The 22,618-nt window shown below is 37.2% G+C and overlaps 1 protein-coding gene across 2 annotated transcripts in view; it reads left to right on the forward strand.

The window, feature by feature from the left end:
• LOC149285962 (rap guanine nucleotide exchange factor 4-like) overlaps positions 1-22,618 on the forward strand; it is a 90,418-nt gene that overhangs the window by 36,892 nt on the left and 30,908 nt on the right. Inside the window, exons 5-10 of one of the 2 annotated variants that reach the window (XM_089494604.1) lie at positions 16,074-16,143; positions 17,141-17,202; positions 19,222-19,275; positions 20,692-20,798; positions 21,777-21,898; positions 22,390-22,573. In XM_089494604.1, coding sequence (XP_089350730.1) covers positions 16,074-16,143; positions 17,141-17,202; positions 19,222-19,275; positions 20,692-20,798; positions 21,777-21,898; positions 22,390-22,573 — 599 coding nt within the window. The remainder of the gene's footprint in view (positions 1-16,073; positions 16,144-17,140; positions 17,203-19,221; positions 19,276-20,691; positions 20,799-21,776; positions 21,899-22,389; positions 22,574-22,618) is intronic. The other variant, XM_089494606.1, reaches the window with a different exon arrangement.

Below are 22,618 nucleotides of genomic sequence, written 5' to 3' on the forward strand. Positions count from 1 at the left end.
AGTCTCTCTCTTATGGCTAATATAAAATGTTACCACATCCAGAGTTCCTTTGTCCCCTCCTTCACTGTGGTAGATCTGTCTTTTCTCACCCCTTGTAATTCAGGTATAGATCAAATAAACATTGAAACACAGCATTGCAGGTATAAATCAACTGAATAAGACATATAGACTCTGTATTTGCAGGTATTGATTAACTAAATAACACATGGAAACATAGCATTGCAGGTATAGAGCAACTGAATAACACACTTCCAGCCTTGCAGGTATAGATCAACACATGCAAACTCAGCATTGAAGTTACAAGTCAAATAAATAGTCCATGGGAACCCTAAATCCTTTTTCTTTATCTTTCCTCCTATTTCTCTTTATCTCACCCTTTTTCCTACTCTTTCATTTTATATCTCCTCCTCTTTGTCTGTATCGGTCTATTTTATTTCTCCTCCCTTTTCTCTTCTATCCTTTCCATTTATATACTTTTCTCTCCTCTGTATCTCTATTGCTCTTATTTCTGTTTATCTCTCCCCTTTGTCCCCATCTCCCCTTCTTCTTCTCATTATCACTCCCAATGTTCCCCATTTCTTACATTTCTCATGATCTATCCCTTTCCTTTGATCTCTTTATCTCCTCCCACTCTTTCTCTTTCACCTCCTTTTTCTCTTTATCCCCCCTTCTCTTTATATTTCCCCCTCTGTCTCTTTTTCTGGAGATTCTTATCTACATAAGGATATTCACACATTGAAGAGATTTCAGAGGAGAGCTACAAAAATGGTAAGAGGTTTTGAGGACAGACATTATTAGGAAAGATTAAATGATCTTAATATGAATAGCTTGGGGGAAAGGAGAGAGATGAGGGATGCAATAGAAACATTAAAATACTTAAAGGGATTTATCAAAGTAAGGGAGGCAAGCTTATTTGAAAAGAGGGGCACTGTTAGAACAAGAGGTCATAGTCTAAAATTGGAGGGTTAGAGGATTAGGTGTAACGTAAGGAAGTTCTACTTTGCTGAGAGGGTAGCAGAAGTGATGGAGGCTAGTATGGTGAGAAAGTTAAACAGGCATGGGACATTATCCTCAAAAAAGGAGGTTTAACCCCCTTACATCAGTTAAAATGGGCACACTAGATGGACTGAATGGTTATGTCTTCTCCTCTTTCTTTTTATCTCTCTTTTCTTTGTACCTCTCCCCTCTCTCTTTTATCCCTCCCACTTTTCTTTGATCTATCCATTCTCATTACTACTCTTTTTCTTTATCTCATCTCTCCAATGTAACTTTATCTGTCCCCTTTCTCTTTAGCGTCCCCTTTTCTCTCTACCCCTTTAATTTCTAATCTCATCTCTCCTCTTTATCTCTATCTCCATCTCCATCTTCCTCCCCTCTGTCCCCATCTCTCTTCATTCTCATTATCTCCTCCTTCTTTCTATATCTTCCCTTTCTCTCTTCCTGTTCTCTCCCCATATCTTTATCCCTCTACTTCTTACTATCTCTCCCCTTTCTCCCCATTTCTTACCTGTGGTGGGAGTGCGAGGTCTGTTCTTACAGGCCTCTGTTTCAGTGCTCCATCGCTGTGCTCAAGGCTTCACTGCCAAGCACAAGGTATGATGTCATATCCTGGCGCTCAGCATCAATCATAAGCAGCATCACCAGGGAACATTGAAACTGAGGCTCCCTTTATTTTGGGCTGGTTAGACAGATGGATGATCTCACTAACTAGCCCTGCTACTCTAGTAGCTGCTACCCCAACAGCATCTCCAAAATGAATGCATATTAAAGTGCACAAGCCATGGCAGAAGCAAAGCAAATGGAGCTTGAGGGTAGGGAAACACACATAATGTATAGAGAAGATTTTGACAAATCATATGCGTTTGGATAAAAAAAAAGTTAATTTTATAGTATCTCACCAGTTATATGCATTAAAATGTATATAAGGGCTAGAGTGTACTTTTAATGATATGGATTACTGTTTTTGTTGGGATTCTCTATTAGAAGTTTTTGCTTTTCAAAAACCAGCGATCTATATATATATATGTATATTTTTTAAATAATCTGTTTGCAGGCATTCTGTTATCATGCTTCATTGATAATCCTCGGTAAATCTGTATTCTTTTATCTTCATGACCTAATCTTCATGAACTAATAACCCATGCAGAAGCTTTAAATAAACGTACTTCTTATTGCAATTATATATATTTAATGATTGCATTGCTTAGCTGTTTTAAAAGGAAGGAAAGGTACCCTTGGGAGCTCTGGTGATGATTTACATGAGGCATTAGGATGTGGAATATGATAGAAAGGTAAGCAGCAAATAAATATAAAAGACTGCCTCGGGACACAATATGCACAACCATCAAACTCATGGTTTGGCTTCCTGCCACAATGACACTTTAACTGAAATCCACTGAATGTCTTTATTATTTAATAGTGATTCTGATGTGTAGCCTGGGAGGCGTTCTGGAGCAGAACGGTGTTTAAAGAACCAAGCCTACTAAAACAAATCTATTCATTTAGATGCTCCATATTAGGAATGCTGGTTTCTGTGATATTTATGCTTTTCTTAGTTTGCATGCAGAGTAAAAATATAGATTTACAATTTTTAATGTTACCATTGAGGCTTATACTGTAGTCAGTGTACATTTGTTAGCCTTTGAGCAATGTACACAAGAAAATAAAATTTAAAAAACGTACAATAACTATTTTCAGGTCTGTTGCAGATTTAGTATGTATTAATCACATTTATTTTTTATTTCGGTTTTTAATTATACATACATAAAGACAAAGTAATAAAGAGATGCGATAATGGAAATAATGGGCCACTTTTTAAATAAGTGGATAAAAGAAAGTTCATTGGTAAAGGGTAAATTTTTTATTACATTTGTTATGTTTAATAGCCAAAGCATTTATCTGTAGAATATTTTACTAGTGAAATATTTTTCACTTGGCTTCCGCATGTAAAGTTCACTTGGTAGCCTTAAAGCACAACAATTAAGTTAGCGAACATCTTTAGGGCTTCCTGTTTTTATGTGGTTCTGTGGAAGACAAAGCATTACTGGCCACTTCTTGAGTTGAGGTTCCTCAGGAAAAGGGAAATCATTGACAAAGCTAAAAATATTTTAGTAACTATAAAAAATGGTTCAATGTTACTTGTATGTTAAGCAAAGTGCCTCCAATAATAACACACTGAAATAGTTTTCTCCATATCTTCAATCTATTCAAGATGTTGCCAATGTATCTCTTATCGAGATGTAAAATATATATTGTCTGTTCTCTCAGCTGTAAATTCAATGAAGGACTTTGTAAATAGAACTGGCCAGATGGAATCTGAAGACTCCGGATATTGGTACATTCTGTTTCCCAGAGACAGAGAACATTCTTTTTGTTAGTTTTCCCTACAGCCTTTATAAACTATAACACAACCTAAGAGATATTCATGCAACTTAGGAAATATTTACCACTATATTTTCAATCACTATGAACATGCTGTAAGGCCTTTATAATCAATTCTAGATTTTGTGTATATATTTTCAGTATATATATATATATACACACACAAAAGAAAAAGTAAGTGAACCCTTTGGAGTTACCAGCACTTTTGTATACATTTGTCTTAAAATATGATCTTCATCTGAGTTACAATAATGAACAGATTTTTTTTTTAAATAATAAAACAAATTGCTATATTATTCTTGTCCATAAATATATATTGAATACATCATTCAAACATTCACAAAGTTTACATATTCTTCAGCTCAAATTGTTTATAAATAGAAATTATTTAGTTCTGTGGCTACTCTCCCTAAAAGTGGGCGCCCAGCCAAGATGACACCAAGAGCACAACGCAGAATGCTCAATAAGGGGGGAAAAAAGAACCCTAGAGTAACAGCTAAAGACGTGAAGGAATCATTGGAACTGATAAAAATCTCTGTTCATGAGTGTACCATATGAAAAACATTCAACAGGCATGGAACCCATGGCAGGACACCATGGAGAAAGCCTATGCTCTCCAAAACAAACATATCTGTGCTCCTGAAGTCTGCCAAAGAGTACCTTGGAATTCTACAATGTTACTGGGAAAGTGTTTTGTGAAGTGATAAAACTGAAGATGAATTGTTGGAGTGGCCCAGTAAGAGCCCAAACCTTAACTCATAGTGCTTTGGCATTAACTCAAAAGAGCCTTTCACACTAGACATCCTAAGAATATGGCTGAGCTTAAGCAGTTCTGTAAGGAATAATGGTCTAAAATTCCTTTGGAACATTGTGTAGGTCTGATATTCAGCTACCGGAAGCACTTGTTTGAGGTTATTACTACCAAAGGAGATTCAACTAGTTATTAAATCCAAGTGTTTACTTACTAATGGGTGTGTTTAATAAAGACATGAGAGATTATAATTGTGTTAAAAAGTATGTGTAAAGAAACTACTACCACACATTTTGACAAAGCATGTTGGTAAAATTAGTGCTTGGAAGGAGTTAAAATAACAGCAATCAAAATACCCTGAGGTGTCTAGTTTTCAAAAATATATGTTTTTTTTGTTCATAGGGGTCATGGTATTTCACTCCATGGGGTAAGTAAGATCGGTTATATGAAAGACTACTGGCTTAGGACATTACTCACTATATGACTTTATCTTTGGGGTTAATGGATACGAATAGTCATTGTTTAGCGTCCATGTGCTGAAGACAAATAGCCTTTTATGCTTGTTCAGTGGTATCTTGTACATACCTCCAACATAAATGGTTCTGCAAATACATTTTTGAGTTGCAGTAAGAACTAGGTTACTAATTCTCATTATTCCCTAGTGTTCCTAAGACCACCTCTGAGTATATAGTGCATTTTGATGTGTGTAGAACAGTTTCATTGCCATGAGTTGCGTGCCACACAGTTCAGGAACTGACAGCTGTCAGTATCTAGGCATCGGAATTAAGCCACACTTTTAATGGAGGTGACATGTTCTGTCTCCGTCAAGGAGGCTGCTGACCTACCTTTGATTTGACAGTTGCTGCCAGGAGAACTTTGAGAGACAGTGACAGCTGTACTTGCATTCAATTGCCTGCCGGTCAACTGGAAGGAAGACAATTGAGAGTGGTTGACTAACTATATGCATTAGCTGGGGAGGATAGAGAAATTATTTTTTCAGTGTACGAATTAAAACAGGTAAGGGGTTAATTATTAGGTGATTCAGGCTGTATGTCAACTGCATTTGTGTTTCTTCAAATTGGTTTAAGGAAGGGATAAAATATTACTTTTGTATATATGAATTTAATATGCTATGCAAGAATGAACATGGACCACAAAATAACATGTGGTGCAAAATTCAGGTGGCTATAAAGCTACAAGGAAGGAAAGGGTTGCCAAATCTGGAAATCATTTATAGTTGTGACCAAATTGGTGCTACCAATACATGAATTTTATGTTATTTGCATAAAAGTTTAGCACTCCAAGATGCACATTTAGGGAGAAAGATAAGGTATGACATAACAATTTAGTGCACTGGATGTTCAATTGTAGTGACAGTGTTAAGATTTAAAAAACAAAAAACCCCTATAATTAAACAATAGTTTCTAGGTTATGCATATTCTTTTTAGTTATAGAAAATTGCTATTAAATCCATTCTTCTAAAATCATAAAAAAACAATTTAGGACGGACTTTGCTCCATTTGACGATTAATATAAGTAATCTGGCATGGGATTTTTTTTTCTTCACACTTTTTCCACTGATGTTCATATTTTGTAATAAGGAAGGCCACACACACAGCATTGTTGCACTTAACACTATTAAATGTAACAGACAAGCTGGATCCATCGCTTGGGCAAGAGTGATTTATAGCTTTAACTATTACAGTATCTCAGCCGCTTCCGTAATGTTCCATCACCTGATGTTAATGGATTCTTCTTGGCCATTTTGCATGTCAGATGAAACTGTGGACTCTACCAAGGGTGATTTCCAATGGATAAAAAGGGATTTGTTTTTATGTCCCATCTAGATTTGCCCAATGGCTGGTATTTGATCAGCTTGGCCACTTTTTAAAGATCAAGCCTATTGCTATGTTGACTGTAGAGAGCTTCTTTTTGCAGTGAGTATGCAGTATTCTTATGTATGTATAACAGACTTGTCTCTACAGTGACAGCAGACAGATACTCTTCTATTACTCGGAAAGATACCTTGCAACACAGCAATCACCCTAACATTGGACTTCTTATGTCTGCGTGTCTCTTCAGTGCTGAAGTGAAATACCTCCATGAGTGTGTGCAGATGACTCCTCAATGCTCCCAGACTTAACCAAGGTGCCTAGTGGGGTTACATTACAAACAAAACCTGAGCCTGCTGTAGTAGGGTGCTAAGAGTGTGGCATTTACACAGAGCGTTCGAGCGAAGACAGGGAGGGACTGGGAAGGACAGGGGGGAGAGCTGTGTGAGCTGCATAGATGATGGGACCCTAGCCCCTTCACATATATACATGGATAAAGCAGTGAATGGTGCTCCTTCATCTTGGAGCATGGCAGTGCCATTCGTATGACATTGTGAGTCTTATGTTCTCGTTACTATCTGCCTTTATGCTTCCTTTTCCAATCTTTTTTAAATATTTAGTGTGCTTTGCCGACCGTCAGTTGTATTTATGACCAAAATTGTGCTCAGCCTGCTTCTACTATTGTGCATATTCTGAATCAAGCAAATCTATTTGGAACCAAAACCCCTGGGTATTAAGCTTAGGTTTAGCCAGTCACCCTTCTGTCTGAGAATATGACATTATATGACCTCTAGAGGATAGTAGTGTTCTGTGGAAAAGGATTTGTTGATATAGTGACTGGTAGCACAGCGAGGTGGGAGAAGTGGCTATAGTGATATGTAAGTTATTGTGTCATTGATGAAATAATTTATGCATGCAAAAAAGGGTTTGCTATAAAGCAAATTAATATATAAAGTATATTTTAAACTGTGTCTAAAAAATAATCACAGTTGCATTTGTATGCAGTTGACACATTTACAGTAACGTTTTTTGAGATGGACATTTATGCTGTGTTTTCAGCATAAGTGGTTCAAGTTAATACAGAGAGGCAATTTAAACACATATGGGATAGCTATATTCTTCCTCGGAATTTGAGTCGGAGTGTTTGGGCCAGTTTCTGCCATATCTGGGCAGACGAGCAGGATTCGGTCACTCGGCATTCACTACCACCTTCTTTCCACCTACTCCATCCCAATAAAGTTAAGGATTGGCTGTATAACATTCCTAATTTTAGTATGTAATAATAATGGCTTTGCCTGTAGGAAGTTAGAGAGAGCGTACTCATTTCATAGACATAATGAAATTCAGCAACTCAAAATTAGTAAGCACCATTCTCAAATGTGCGGACAAAGCAAGTGGCTGGCCACAAATTGAGCCGAGACATTGCAGACAGTTGGCCTGTCCACACGATACATGTATATGTGCATGTGTCCAGAAGATGCACACGGGATAGTGGCATCAGTCACAGAAATCATACAGTATAAAAAGATATGTTTACTGTACTACAAGAAACATATTTATGTGCATATTAGGATATATATTAGGATTTTTTTCAATTGTTTATTATTCCAGATAATTAAATCCTATTTAATTTTCAGGTCATAACATTTCTTTCTGAGGAAGTTGTAAATAGTTGTGCTTTACATGTGCTTTTAAAATGCTTCAGAGGACAATGACAGGGAAAACATCCCCAGCTGTCACAGAGCAGGTAGTATGTAGTAACTTGGATGGTTCTTGACACTTTGCTGTTGACATCTAAAAAAGGGGCATAACAATCAATATCAAGTGGTCACAACTGCAACCAGGCCGGCTACTCTAGAGGGCCCAGGTGACCACTTCTCCCACTTGTACACCACTTTAAAGCCCCTTTTAAAGCCTCTAGGTGTGGGTAATACCCGCAGCTAGAGACAAAAAATGTGTAGAGTTCATCAGATCGGATGATCTATTACACTCACTCCCTACACACTGGATCAGTCAGACACAGCGCCAGGGAAGTGAGACACTCCTGGGCACTGAAAAGCTATTTGGTGGCAAGGAGGGCACGAGTAGGCTGTTTGGGGTCAATGATGGCATAGGTAGGCTGTTTGGGGGCACTGACAAACTGTACGGGGACAAAGGTTGCACAGACAAACGATAGCATTGGCCATCTTTGGGTTACCCATAGACTCCCTCTTTTGGGAGTATTGCAATATTATTCACATTACTACTTTAGACACATGGTGGCCATTTTGACACTTCAAAAGTAGGAATTCCAAGGCTTTTTCTCAATGACTCATGGGTTTTCCTTGACAGTTTACTTTAAGTAGTTTGAACTGTTTTAGTTGCCCCGCGAGTGTAAACCATACAAACATCTATACAATGAATAAAAAACAGGGGGCCAGTTGGCTGCTTTTAATTTGAACAATTTAGACCACTACGGTTTTTTGCCCTACAGTACCTCAGATGGTCACAGGAGGAGGAGAAACGGGCAGAGGTTTCAAACTTTAGACCCCAGACATTTTTTATTATTCCAGATTGAACACAGTCAGCTAATAAAAAGGTTAAATGGATTAAATTATTTTTTTCAATTAAATATATATTGCGTATATCTTCTTTATAGTATATTTTGGATTTTGTTTGTGCTGTTAATGTTGAAGAGTTCATCCATACTGTTGGAAAGCATGCCATTTGTGACAGTAATCTGTTGTGTGATCTTTGATCTACATTTCTAGTAAGTATATTGGGAACGAGATTAAAGTGAACAGTTGTTGAGCGTAAAGCATTTCTAACCACACAGGCTATTTGCTTTTAACCAAAGAGAGAAAATATCCTTCCTGCTCAGAGAAGCTGTCAGTTTCCATTTATTGCACACACAAAAAAAGAGACTCTGGAGTGTGGGTTATGATAGAAAGTAAGCTGATATTTTTGTACTACTAATAGAATGTTGGAGTTGTGCAACATCAAAAGTGTCTTTACACATATCATGGAGTCTATGAATTATAATTCAGTGGGTTATATGTGACTTGGGGGTGCATGTTTAGGATAATTCTTCATTGTTTGGGTGGCTCTCCAGCTGTTACAGAATTTACACTTTCTTCATACTCTGTACTGATCCTTAAAAAAAGAAATCAATTTTTAACAAGATAGAAAGTTTGCTAAATTAAAGGGGAAGTGCCACATCGCAGATTAAACGTAATCCCAATTTATACGCCAATAAAAAATTTAGTAGTCACAGTTTTGTTTTCATTTATTTATTACTATACTGGTTACTTGTATGAGTTGTATGGGATGGACAGTTTGTGGAAGCTGACATCATCCAGCTGTTTCACATTTTCTAAATCTCTTTATGTATGATGGAGTGCTAGAAGCTCATAGCCAATCATAGAACTACAGAATTTGACAGCAGATAAGAACCATTCAGCCCATCTAGTCTTTCCGTTTTCCCTGATGTAAAGACTCGGACCTTATTCACTCGTTGATCTCGTCTTATATTCAGGATGGCCCCATGCCTATCCCTTGCATGTTTAAGTCCCCTCACTGTATTAGCCTTTACCATCTCTGCTGGGAATCTGTTTTACTTATCTCCCAGTTTAATTTCAATTATTATCAATCAGAAATGAATATGTTGTGCATGCTGGGAGGTTTTTTTAAAGCACAAGAGTTGCTTAAACGTAAAAACTGGTGAATGCCAAAACACAAAAGAGGCTTTAGTTATGGGTTCTAAGTTTTTTTAATTTTATTGGATTTTCGTCCACTTATAGTGTTCTTGATTTTAATATTTTATTGTCCAGTGAATGTCTATTTTTAACATGAATTACATCTAACAATTGCAGCAAAGGCAAAGATTGTATTATTTAGGGAAGCAATACTAAGTTCTAACTCACATTATAAGATTTGCCAAAATATTTTATTGTACAATAATTTAGATCTTCAGATGCACGCACCAATGACCTTACACATGCATCAATAATCAATTACTCTCGTTATTTCAAACTACCTCATTATGGAAATACACTATCCAAAGAGGCAAGCTTGATCAAAAACAGCATATTTCACGATCGGGGGCATCAACCTTTTGTATGTAAATGCCTGCAGATTCATTATACATGCCAGATGACAAAAAATATTGAGAGAACAGTCAAAATGAAATGCCGTCGAGAGACTGGGGCTTGTGATTGAATTGTGTAAATCCAATGATTTAAGTATAACACCATTGGGTCTTTGCAAAAAGAAAATCATGTCTTATTTCTCTATTCAATCAAATTTAATCAATGGTGTTATACTTAAATCATTGCGATTTATTAAGTGTCCTGTGGAAGGAAGAATGACTTGTAGGCAATATAATAGTATAACTATACTTGGAGCATGTTTTATGGAAGTTAAGTGATTCTCAAAAATAGTCTTATCACCATAGCAACCAGCTGAACCTTTATGCTAATTGGACCATTTGAAGACTTGTATTAAGTTGCTAATTTAATACATTTAAGACAAATGTTGTCTTCCTTAAAGAAATAATGAATATTTTTCATTGTATATGAAATACAGTGGTGTGTATAGAGTTGTAGTGTTGTGGCTTTCACTTATATTTTACTTATATTGGTCCTTTATTAGGAGATCTTGAAGCTACCATTGCAGGCAATCATGTAATGTTTGGTGAGACATTTCCTACTCAAACACCACACTGAGCTAATACTTTATGGCAGACCTAATGAAGTCCTGCTTACCTAATGAAGTATTTTCCATTATAGACTTTCATTGGCTGGATGGTCCTTCCAGATAGTCTAGACTGACATGTAATTGTTTTCCCCTGTATGATAAGAGCCATTTTCAGTCCTGCTGAGATCTAATTATTTATTGGTGTCTACTTTTGCCCTACTTTTAACTTCTCCGTGAATATTTCATTTTAGCCTGTAGTGATTTGGCACAACAAGGAGACATCGACAGGTTGCAAATTATCGTCATAGCAACATAAAAAAGCTTCTTATAAGAATCTCTGTTGTTTTATTTGATTAAAGCTGTGGAGAAAATAATAAAATTACAAAATCAGCTTAGGTTTTTTTTTGTGAAAATGCTGAATTCATTTATATGTGGATCAGAACTGTAACCGTTTGCTAAGCTTTCCAAGAAACAGCAACTTCTTTGGTATTTGTCACAACGCATGTTTCTGGACATGACCCTTAGTATTAAAATGTGGTGATCACGGAATAGCAAAAAAAAAGATTATAAAGCCCAGTTCCAGATGGCATCTACCTATGAATTCAATTGAACACAAAACAAAATGTATGACACTAAATTCTGAAAATATGGATTTTAAAGAATCTCTAAAATGTATCTGGATTGCTGTTTTTGTATTCTGTGTAGCGTAACCAATCATGGAAATGTTTTTTTTTTAAAGAAATCTTTCATTACAGTTATATATATAATATAAATAAAAGCCCCCCCACCCGAAATAAAACAACTAACCAGATGCTTTGTGTAGCCGAAATTATACCAAAATTTGTGCTGCGTCTGGCTGTTTCATGTATCTGTTGTATAACTGGACAGCTGAAAATCTGTGCACTTCAGGACGGATTTTCTACAGCAGCAAGAGGGGATTTAAAGGTCACTCGGGACAAGCAATTAGCGTGAATGCCTCTGAAGCCAATGATTTTGATATTTTGGTTACGTTCTGTAAGAGGAAAAATCTGTAGGTTGTCATATTGGCATTGAGTTACATTTTTCCTATTCTGTACCATAGGCAGGTGCAGCAAATCCGAGATCCTCTGCAGGACCTTGTAAGGCAAAGTGGGGTGCACAGTTTTATAAGCTTGGTTTGTATCTTTTACTACTGAGTAGAGATCAAGAGCAATAAGATTATTTAGCATTCAGCCAAAATGTTATCTTTTGTCAAAGCAGGAATGACATGGCAAGTGATGGCAGTTAAATAAAATGTGTTTAGCATTGCGAAGCTGTGGCTTGTTTGTTAATGTGGACAGGGAGGATTGTGTTACATTATGTTGTTTCTATATATTATAAACATTAAACTAGACTTACAAAAAGGAAAACTTCTTACGATGGATAACTGGATATTTATCCCAGTTAAACTGATATTCCACGCTATCCTATTAAGAATATATTTATGAGTCCATTTATAAGATTTTTTTAAATCTTATCCATTCTTTTTTAAGTTTTTACGTTTTTTAAAGTTTATCTAGGTTTCTTTTCATGGTTGACGACATTTGTGGTGCTGTCCGTGTTACCGAGGACATGCTACAGCAGATTAAAGGGCAACGCTAGCTGTCGCAGCTTTAGGTATAAATCATTTCATTTATAGAATCTAAGTAATGCTTATGTTCTTTTGTCAGTTTATTTCCGGGATAGCATTTAGTTTAAAGGTTCGATACAATGGATGCTGAGATCCGTCTCTCATTGTGGCACTATTATCTAATCAATTTTCTGTCCTGATGTTATCCCCCTTCTATCGTCTGCTCAACCCACTTTACAATAGCAGCCTGAACTAATCAACAATGTAATATTTAGAGATATATCTCTAAAAGGAGATATAATTATACAAATCCTATCTCTCCCCATGGTAAACCCATAAGGTGGGGCTTTAATAATACCAAGTAATTAAGAACATAGACCTTAAATTAACCCTGTCACCTGGTTTCGGTGTGAATGTGGGACATGTGAGACACTGAAATGTGATTATCTAATGTTCCTTGAGATGGGGCAGCAAGGATTTCCTCCTCACAGTCAGTTGCTAGTGACAACATATTCTTTATAATGGTAGTTTGTTTGCATATGGTGCCCCATGGTGGTCACAAAAAAGAGTCGTCCCATCAAACATAAAATATGTGTCCACTTGACCCATACCTTTTTGTAACCTGACAAAAAATATATTGATTTTATTGTATGTTTATTCACTCTTTAAACACTTGCAGAGTATCTCTTTAGCTCCTAGTTGGTCATTGCATTCAGAGCTAGATGATTTAGCTAGATGGTCAGGGCCAAACAGAGGAAGAAAGAGATAAGCTCTTACACTCAACACTGTGACCAATGGAAGTCTACGCAGGAACAGACTTCATTATCATTACCGTAAAGTATCAGCTCAGACTCAGACTGACAATAATGGCAGCCTCCAGGTCTGCGGATTAAGAAGGTTTATTTATTGAAACCATAGAATTGAGTGTACCTGTCCGGTATCTGCGAGAAACACTTCGCTCTACAGGGTACACAGGATGGCTTCTTTATTTTATGTAAAAAAAAAAAAAAAAGCATTGCCATGGCTGTTACTTGCTTGTTGGGATGCATGTATGCCACAGAGATCATATTCAGAGTTTTAAAGTTATTGTCTCTATTGATTAAACTTGAATTATAACCGAGCTGGGTGATTATTACATACAAGAATTGGCAATAAAATCACAATATCTTGTCTGATGTCAGTGTTACGGTATTAGAAATTATTTCTTGGCCATGTAATACCATGATGGACTGGAATATAATCACAATGAGGTAATAATTATGGAATAAATGTACAGGTGAATACCTTGAGATTCATCTATTTTACTTCAGACCATTGGGCCACTTTCTCTCCTTTTTTTCCTTTCATCCTTTCCTTTCTGTCTCCTTTTTTCTTTTTGCTTCCTTTCTCTGTTTCTTTTTCTTTCTAGGTCCTTTCCGTCTTCCTTTTTTTTGTTCTCTAGATTTCTAACTAATTAATTTTTTGTTCAAATACATACGTATAATATAAAGTTAAACAATGATATCCAATCTGCTTGTTAGTCCCTATACGTTTAATGTAATTAAAAGTTGGTCTGTTCTTTCAGTGTGTGTCAAATGTACAAGTACTAAAATGTGCTGGAGCTTTGGGTTTTGAATCCTCTGAGACAAGATTACATAATACTTGCTATTTTTACCGCTAGGTTATTCAACATCTCATATAGAAGAGCAAAAGAATGACAGGACTGGCTTCTATACACATCTTTTTTCATTATACTAATGTCCAAATTGTGCAAATTCCCTTTAGAATACTGGCTAGGTTTTATCATAAGTTAAATTTGACATTACGATCGCACTTGATGAAAGATACTGGAAGATCACAGGATAAGAGGGTTGTTTCTGCATAATTGTATATAAAGCAAGATGAAAATCCTGTTCCTACTTGGAATTTTTCTTGCCCAATTAAAGCAACTATTGTTTTTACATTCAATTTTAATCAGGCATATTTTAAACATGGGAATGAGGTCTAGCTAAAATAAGAACAAAAATACTGGATTATATAATTGGGTTTTTCAATTCCAGTCCTCGAGTGCCTCTACAGGGCAAATTTGATTGCAATACATAACTTTAACCCCTTAATGACAAAGCCCGTACATGTACGGGCTCAAAATGCATTGTTTTCGATGGGTTTAGGGACTGCCCATTGTCGGGAAAAAGCGATGAAAAAGTAAATAACAGCAAGGCAAAGTGCAGCAACTAACGTAGGTGCTTTTTATTGCTGTTTTTAGCATTGTGAAGCATCGTGATATACTCATACACATAATGTTTTTGTTTTTGAGGAAGGAGAAGAGGAGAAACAGAAATGTAGAGGAGTTGGAAATCTAACTAGCTGTTGATTAAAATAAGTACTAACATTTCCATATAACATTTTTGGTTTGTGTAATCATGATATACATTGTACGTTATTGTATGTAGATGTTTTCAGATGCTGGATTATGCTGCATTTGTTATTTGTCCGCTTTGTTTCCTTTTGGCACCTAAGCCTTTTAGTTAAAACAGCATTATAGTAATAATGTAAAGACAATTTCCACTTTGGATATGAGTGTGTCTAGGCATGTTTACATAGTGTTCTTCATAGCACATATAACGGTTATACAGTTAAATGTAAACAATATTTCCTTATGCCCAATGATATATGCGGGCCACGGCCAACTCTGGCAGCAGTTCCCCTGGTAAAAAATGGGAGGCATATTGGACAATTATGCCCAAAAGGACTCTATAGACTTCATTAAAAGTTATTGCGCTCGACGTGCTAGGAGATAACGTGCAGGGGTGTTGTGCCTGGACACGGACCACGGAGGTGGAGGCGACTGGAGGTGCTGTCTTAGGTCAGGCCTAGGTTGGCACCAAAGGTAAATACATCAATGCTTATACCTGAACGGATTATAGCTTGTCCATTATTGTTATGTGGTCAAGTGTCTAAGAGCTGGTTCACTTTTCTGCACTTGCGTGCAGTAGGGATCACGAGATTGTTAAGGATAACAAAATTACTTTACATCTTTTTTTCTACATTGGCTCAGTAAAATGTATCGTCTTTGATTAAAGACTCCAGCCTTCCAAAATAACATTTGATATCTCTGATGTCAGACCCGGCGGGGACCACCTACCTCGCTGCGGGGTCCTTCCGCCGGACCACGATCCCCGTCGGCCGGCCTCCTCGCGACATGGCCGCATGGTCCCAGGACCGTGCGCCACGCCGAGTCTCGGGTCCCGCGTCGCGGGAACCGTCAGGCAGGAGGTCTACTCCTGCCCGCGGACCTCCCGATCACGGCGCGGCCCTGCCTCGTGGCAGGCCGCGCTCCCGGCCTCGCGGTCTGCGTGCACGGAGTGCCGCACACGCGCCGCGCTCTCGGAGAGGAGGGGGCGGGGCTTAGCCCCGTGATGCAACCTCCCTCTCCACAGCCACCAGAGGGAGGGGGAGGAGATAGACACGGCTCTGTCTACCTCCCCTCAGGTGTAGCACTTAGGGTGGGAGGGGATCAGGTGACAGGGGTGGATACTCATTACCTGCCCCTATATAATCCCCACAAGCCTCTGCACCAATGCTTCTTTGTTAAGCTTCCTCATAGCGTATGACCTCCCTGTATTCTTTGAATCCCTGGTATCTTGACTATTTGGCTTTCGTCCCACGTTTATGCTGTCTGCTGCCTGCCTTGACCTTTGGACCGTGACCCCGACTCTTCTATTGGATTTGCCCCTCTTTGTACTGCGTACTGGACTTTGTGTAGTGGTGCCTGCGCCACGCTCCGCACCCCCCCACCTGACATCTGATATGACGGGAACTAAGAATAAGTAATTATAACTGTACTCTTTTCTTTAATGTTTTGTAGAAATATCGGCAGTTTATGGCTGGTTTTCTGGCTCCCCCATATGGTGTTCTGGAGACTGGCTCCAATGACAGTAAGTGAAGAAATCCACATTTATTTATTATTATTGTACAAATCATGGAATAGTATACAGCTAACATTGTAATTAAAATCCATCCAGACAATACTGTGAATTATTGTCGTTAAAAGGAAACAGAGCAGTTGACTTGCTTAAATACATTTTTTTTATTTTATTTATATTGCCATTGGCACTTTCCACTTAAGAAACATAAAGAAAGAGAAGTTTTTCAGAATAAACGATGTTAGCTCAGGTGCCAACACTTAACCAATGAAAAGGGCTAGAAATACAGCAATTAGCTGATGTATATGTATGTTACTGCTTCTCCAAATATTTACATATTGTTTCATTTTTATGCAATGTAGCATGTGAGTGTTTCAAATAAATTTGTGAACATAAATACTGGAATAAATGAAGAAACTGTGAAATTACAGCTATTGTTAGTGCAAGTTAAATTTCAGGTATGTTTCTTGCTGTTTTTTTAGTAAAGGGAAGAAGAACAGATTCAGTGCAGGCTCCATGTTAATAGCAGATTAATCTGGAGAAAGCTGGATTAAAAAATGAATGATCATTTGATATTATGATGCGGTATGTTAAACAGGCTGTTCTAGTCAGAAAAACATACATTAACTAGCTTTCTGGCATGTTGAGAAAATCAACCTTAACAGACCTGTTTAGGAACAGAAACACTTGAGAAGATATTTTTTATTTCAATGCACTAACCTGTAACTGCCTGAGAATACTTTACATTAAGTAATTATTTCTGGAACCATGTGGCCATTCAGCAGTACTTAGGGGTGAGCCTAGTGTGAGTGGTATTTTTCTGACTCCCCCTATGTAACTAATATACATACAGACATGAAAACCTCACACGCTAACACACACAAACATTCTAACGCCATGGTCTGACACACACACACCCACTCTAACACCATTAACATACATTGTAACAACATAGTATTATTTTCTGTATCCACTTTCTGTACATTTAACTCACATTTATCTTTTCTAGGGTTATCCGATAAAGAAAACATGAATAGTGCTCTAGGCCCAGGATCAAAAAACTCTAGTAAGGTACAAAAACAAATCTCACTTATAAATTATATTTCACGTGTTGTCAAATAAATGTGAAATATAGTTTATTATTATATAGGATAAGAAAAGTAATATATAATTATATAATTTTTTTGTAGATTGCGTTCAAATGTATTATTTTTCTAATGCATATGTTATAAACCATAGAATGTAAGGTCAGTGTGGAGCTGCATTAATGTTTGTGGGTTCCCTAGTGAAGTCATTGTGATTTGTGCCATTTCCTGGACACAACTTCAAGGACTTGATGGCTGTTTTATACTATGGGAGGTGCGCCCCATCTTTTAATTATAAGCGTAGGTCATTTGTATAATAGATAAGTTCTAAAGAGATGTCCAACGGAAACTAATGCTCATTTAACTATAAATTCAAGTTGTGGTTGTTATCAATGACAGTGCATATGTGTATCATGCAATTTGTTGACAAGAAGTGGAAATGATAATAATAATATAAAATAATAAATCTGTAACTTAGACGGGAAATAACAAAATGGTATTTTGCTAATTGTGTCAGTAGAATGCATAACTATATTATTGTACAACACTGCAGAATCTGTTGGCATATTATATAAAAATAAATTATTATTTGTTAGTACTAAGCTGCAATCTAAGTCAAGGAAAGCCCTTGGTTTGTTATTCCTTCATTGAATCCTGTGTATCTCCCTGAACCTCAGCAAACATAATTATGTGTATAAATTAACACTATTACCCCTGAGACTATAAATTTAATAAGGTACTTTAGCTACAGATAATACTTAACATGCATGTTAGCAAATCCAGAACATCAATGTTTGAAAACAAACACCTGATTCTTGTTAAGTGTGATGTAGATAATGATTAAAAAAAAACCTTTAAGTAGTCTATTTCCGACTAAATTACAAGAACATTAAGATCAGAGATTATTGAAGTATTTGTGAATGAAGGGTCTGTGGCAGATGCTGCAGGAAGATTTCATTAGCAATCACTGCAGGGAGCCTGGTTAAAACAAATAAACCTTCAGATCAGGCAAAGATGAGCATTAAATAGAATCCGTGCTCACTCTGTAGATTCCTTACTACATCACAATAATTTAACCATCAAAATATGTTTTTATATATTGAGCTTTCGTTCTAGGTGTACCATGTTCCTTAGGGAAAAAAATGTGTATAATAGTGTTGCCCTGTGCCGAATCCTTGTCTTTTCCTATCATAGGATGATTCCCTCCTTGGAAAATGCTATGGCTGTTGGTCATGCAGGGAGTTGCACAATGCACTATTATCTCTGTGGTTTCCTTGCTGACCACTTATTTTAATAGCTCTTTGAAGATTACCTCTCAGAATTCTGAATAAATCTGGATTATACATTTTCCAAATAGTATTTCCACAAGTTTTCCCACTGTAACAAAGATATATATAAAAAGAATCCAACCATTAGACTTGTGTTCATTAAGCTATAATGGTCCAATGAAAGCATTTTAAACAAACAAACAAAAAAACCCAAAAAACTTAACCATTCTGCTAAAACAGAGACCAGGAAAGCGGAGCTCCAATTAATGAGGTCCATCATATCAAGGTGGTTAACAGAACCAAACTTGCCGTATATCATAGAAGCTTTTTTCTTAATTTCTTTATTGCCTATGGTGACCAAGACCATAAGCTAGTGCCACTCTACAAAGCCCAAAAATACATTAACTCTATAATATCCAGTTCATACTCCTTATTAAATAAAAAATGCTGACATTCTATGCCTTTTATTCCCTCACCCCCTTAAACTCGTATATATGGATTTGATATTTTGTTTATTTTACTAAAATATTTGCTTAATTAATTTTGTTTTCTCCATGCTTTAACGGTTCTACTCAAACCATGCTTGATTTTTTTTCATGCTATGTAGTTTATTTTTTAGTTAGCCAGTAGTTTTGTGTTTCTTTAACTAAATGCTAATGTTTAGTTTTGTTTTTTTTATGTTACATTTTTAATTTATTTTTTTATTTGTTTTATTTCGGTTACGTCTTATTTTTCAGAATCCCCTCACTGAAAAACAAATCCCGCTCTGCCAAGCTAAAACCATTACAGAGGTAATGGGGTGTCGCCAAGTGGCTAAGGTGCATATTAATTTGACAATGCAATCTTTTTATACTTCTACAATTTAAAAACAAAAATACACACAGAACAATTGTGTATTAGGTTGGGTATCACTGTACAACAATACAATGTAATGTTTTTCCACCCTATACATAAAGTTCTGTGACATGGCGTTATCATTTTTCTTTCCAAAACAATGTAATTTTTAACTCTAATAACATTGGCACAGGCTATTAAAATAACTATCTGCAAATATTGTTAGAACTACTAATGCATATTGCAGTACAATGTGTAGATTTTGGTGTTTGTGCCACTTGAGCAGAAATTGTAAATGCACAAGGATATTGCTGAAAAACAATTAAGGACCAACTGAACTGACATGACTTGACTGAGGTATCATACCTTTGTATGCTAACACTCGCAAAAAAACCCATATACACACGAATATGCTAGTTATTTGTGAGGACATGCGAACCCCTGCATATTTAACAGGATTCAGGCAAGGGAAATGAAAATTTGCATGTTCTCATCTGAATCTCATAAAAGTTAGTTAAAAATACATTAGCCTCTACCCCCCCCCCCACAATAAAGATATTTAAATTTCAAAAAAGCAAACAAATGATAAAACTAAAATATTAACAAGGGGATGTCAATGACTTAGAATGGGATCCATTAGAATAGGGGACTTTAGCACAGCGTCAGCATATCATGTCATATCTCGATAATCAGTAGTATGGATGGTGTCTGTGGTGGTTGGTGCAAGGGTACTGTTGAATGAAGTGCCTAGTGGTAAACATACCACAGGCAAGAAGTAATAACATACACCTTTGGGGTATAGGTCCAAGTATACCCCCCACTCCCATCCCCTGCTCAGGAGGATGGAGGGGTTCATTTATAATAAAATAAACTATGGGAGATCCTAACATCATCCTCTAACCAGGAGGTTAATAATAAAATAAGAAAACCTAGAGGTGTTGTCCCAACCCCTACCCATTATGGGGTTAAAATACTTAAATAAAACCATTGGAGGGGCACGGACTCTGTCCCTTGTCTGTCCAGCCCAATCCATCCCTGCCCTGTGGCATGGAGAGGATAACAAGCAAAAAGATGGATAATATAAAAAAGAATATGGTTTATCCAAGCAACCTTGGAGTGCCTGGAAAATGAACAGTAATAGGTTAGCTTGAGTTAATTTACTATTTTACTAGTTACCCCTTTGTCTTATTTGTTATGACTGTGCTCATCACAGAAACCCAGCTATGAGCTACTGTTTTATTTCTTTATAGCAGTTGCATTATTTTCAAAGCAACTAACAATAATGATCTATTTAACAGTTTGTCTTCAGCAGAAAAACGCTACTCTTTCTTAATCTATGTGTAATAATATATATTTTTAAAAAAATGTTAAAGGTGCCATCAGAGCGTATCCTCCGGGCGGGAAAGATTTTAAGAAATGCAATCCTCTCTCGAGCACCTCACATGATCAGGGATAGGAAATACCATCTTAAAACGTACAGGTGAGTAAGAGTAAGCTTTTATACTGATGGCGACTGCCAGATGTTCCGAGTCTAGCCTTGCTCTTGGCTGTTCTGGAATCTCTGGAAGAGTCTGTTACTGGAATGTTTTCATTGTGCATGGAAGTTTGACCTTTGTGCGTATGTTTATAGAAGATGTACCTTACTCTGCACTCAGATCCTAGGTGTGGCAGTTCTTGGCTGTATGAAAATATAGTTTTATCAAGACCCTCATTAGAGATCGTTTGCTGTATTCAAAGAACAGCCACTTCCTTTTTGAATTTTTATCTTACCTGGGAAATAGGCGTCCCAGAGCTCTCCCTTTTCTACAGAGTAGCTTTGCAAGTGGGTGTGGTGGTGAGCTAGCAATGCATGTGGGTGGGGCTAGCTCTGCATGTGGGTCTGGCTAGTTATACATGTGGGTGGGGCTATCTGCCCAAGTGGTATGGTTAGGAGTGTGATGGGTGGAGCTGATACCAGCACTGAATTGTTGGGAGTGGGAGGGGATTTCTGTAATCTGAACTTTCTGGGAGAATACCAGAAGCAGTGTCTCAAGTAAAAAGGATTTTATACAGTGTTTACCCCATGCCTGGAGCTTTTCTGTGTTCTTTTTGTCGGACCCCTGTTCTATGCATACCCTATTTGGTGAATTTATGTTGGACAGGACTGGACTCTGTAATATGTTCTGATCTCGAGGACTAAATAACTGATTAATTTTATGTGCTGTTGAGGAAGTATGAAGGTTTCTGGACAGTGATGTCAACTTTTTATTCCTTTTCTTTTCTATGTTCTGATCTGCCCTGTTAATGGGAAACCTGGCTACGTTTCCCCCAGGCCAAATGATACCAGTCATTCCCTGTCAGTAGGCCATGAAGACACTCTAGTATGCTGCCATCCCCAAAACTTTGGTCACTTGAAATGCAATAAAAGTAATCTTTAATAATTGTTACACACACTTACATGATGTTGTGTCCTTTATAGGCAGTGCTGCGTGGGAACTGAACTTGTTGACTGGCTTATGCAGCAGAGTTCATGTGTCCATTCACGATCTCAAGCTGTGGGCATGTGGCAAGTTTTACTTGAAGAAGGTGTCCTTAACCACGGTAAGACCAATAAAATAAACATGGATTATACAAGTTTTTAAAGGAATCCATTTGCAGTCTTAAAATTTCTCTGGTTAGAAAGTGTACTATAATATAAGAGTGATGGGGAGAGGGGGGCTGGCATAGCAGAGGCAGGCAGTTGGGCCACCGTGGCACTTCGATGACACCATGTTTTTACACGCCTTGTGCGATGGTCTGAGAGAGTAAATTCTTACATTTTTCAGATTACCCTGTTTTAGGGTTTAAGGTATCCTCTCTCCTCAGAAGACATCAAAGGCCTTAAGAGGCTGTTTTTTAAACTCCTGCAGTGTGATTTCATTACACCCACTTAAAGAAGCTGCATGTGTTAATCTGTTAACCCATCACACCGGCAATAAAGACCGCTCCAACCTGCTGCTGATTTAAAATGCATCTCTTAATCTGCCACAAATAACATTTTTTGTTGAAGACCAATGTCCTACAATATAATTACTGGACAAGTTTTCCCACAGTGGACCAGGAGTTTTACTTCCAAGACAAGTACCTGTTTTACCGATTTCTGGACGATGAGCATGAGGATGCACCTATGCCAACAGATGAGGAGAAGAAAGAGAGCGATGAAGAACTCCAGGACACCTTCCTTCTTCTGTCTCAGATAGGACCTGATGCCCATATGAGAATGATCCTGCGGAAACCGTACGTTTTATTCTGTCACCTTTAATGTCTCCAAAAGCCTAACTT

Source organism: Sceloporus occidentalis, unplaced genomic scaffold (assembly GCF_023333645.1).
Source record: "Sceloporus occidentalis isolate IW3139 unplaced genomic scaffold, rSceOcc1.0.p SCAF_74, whole genome shotgun sequence".
Lineage (NCBI taxonomy): Eukaryota > Metazoa > Chordata > Lepidosauria > Squamata > Phrynosomatidae > Sceloporus > Sceloporus occidentalis.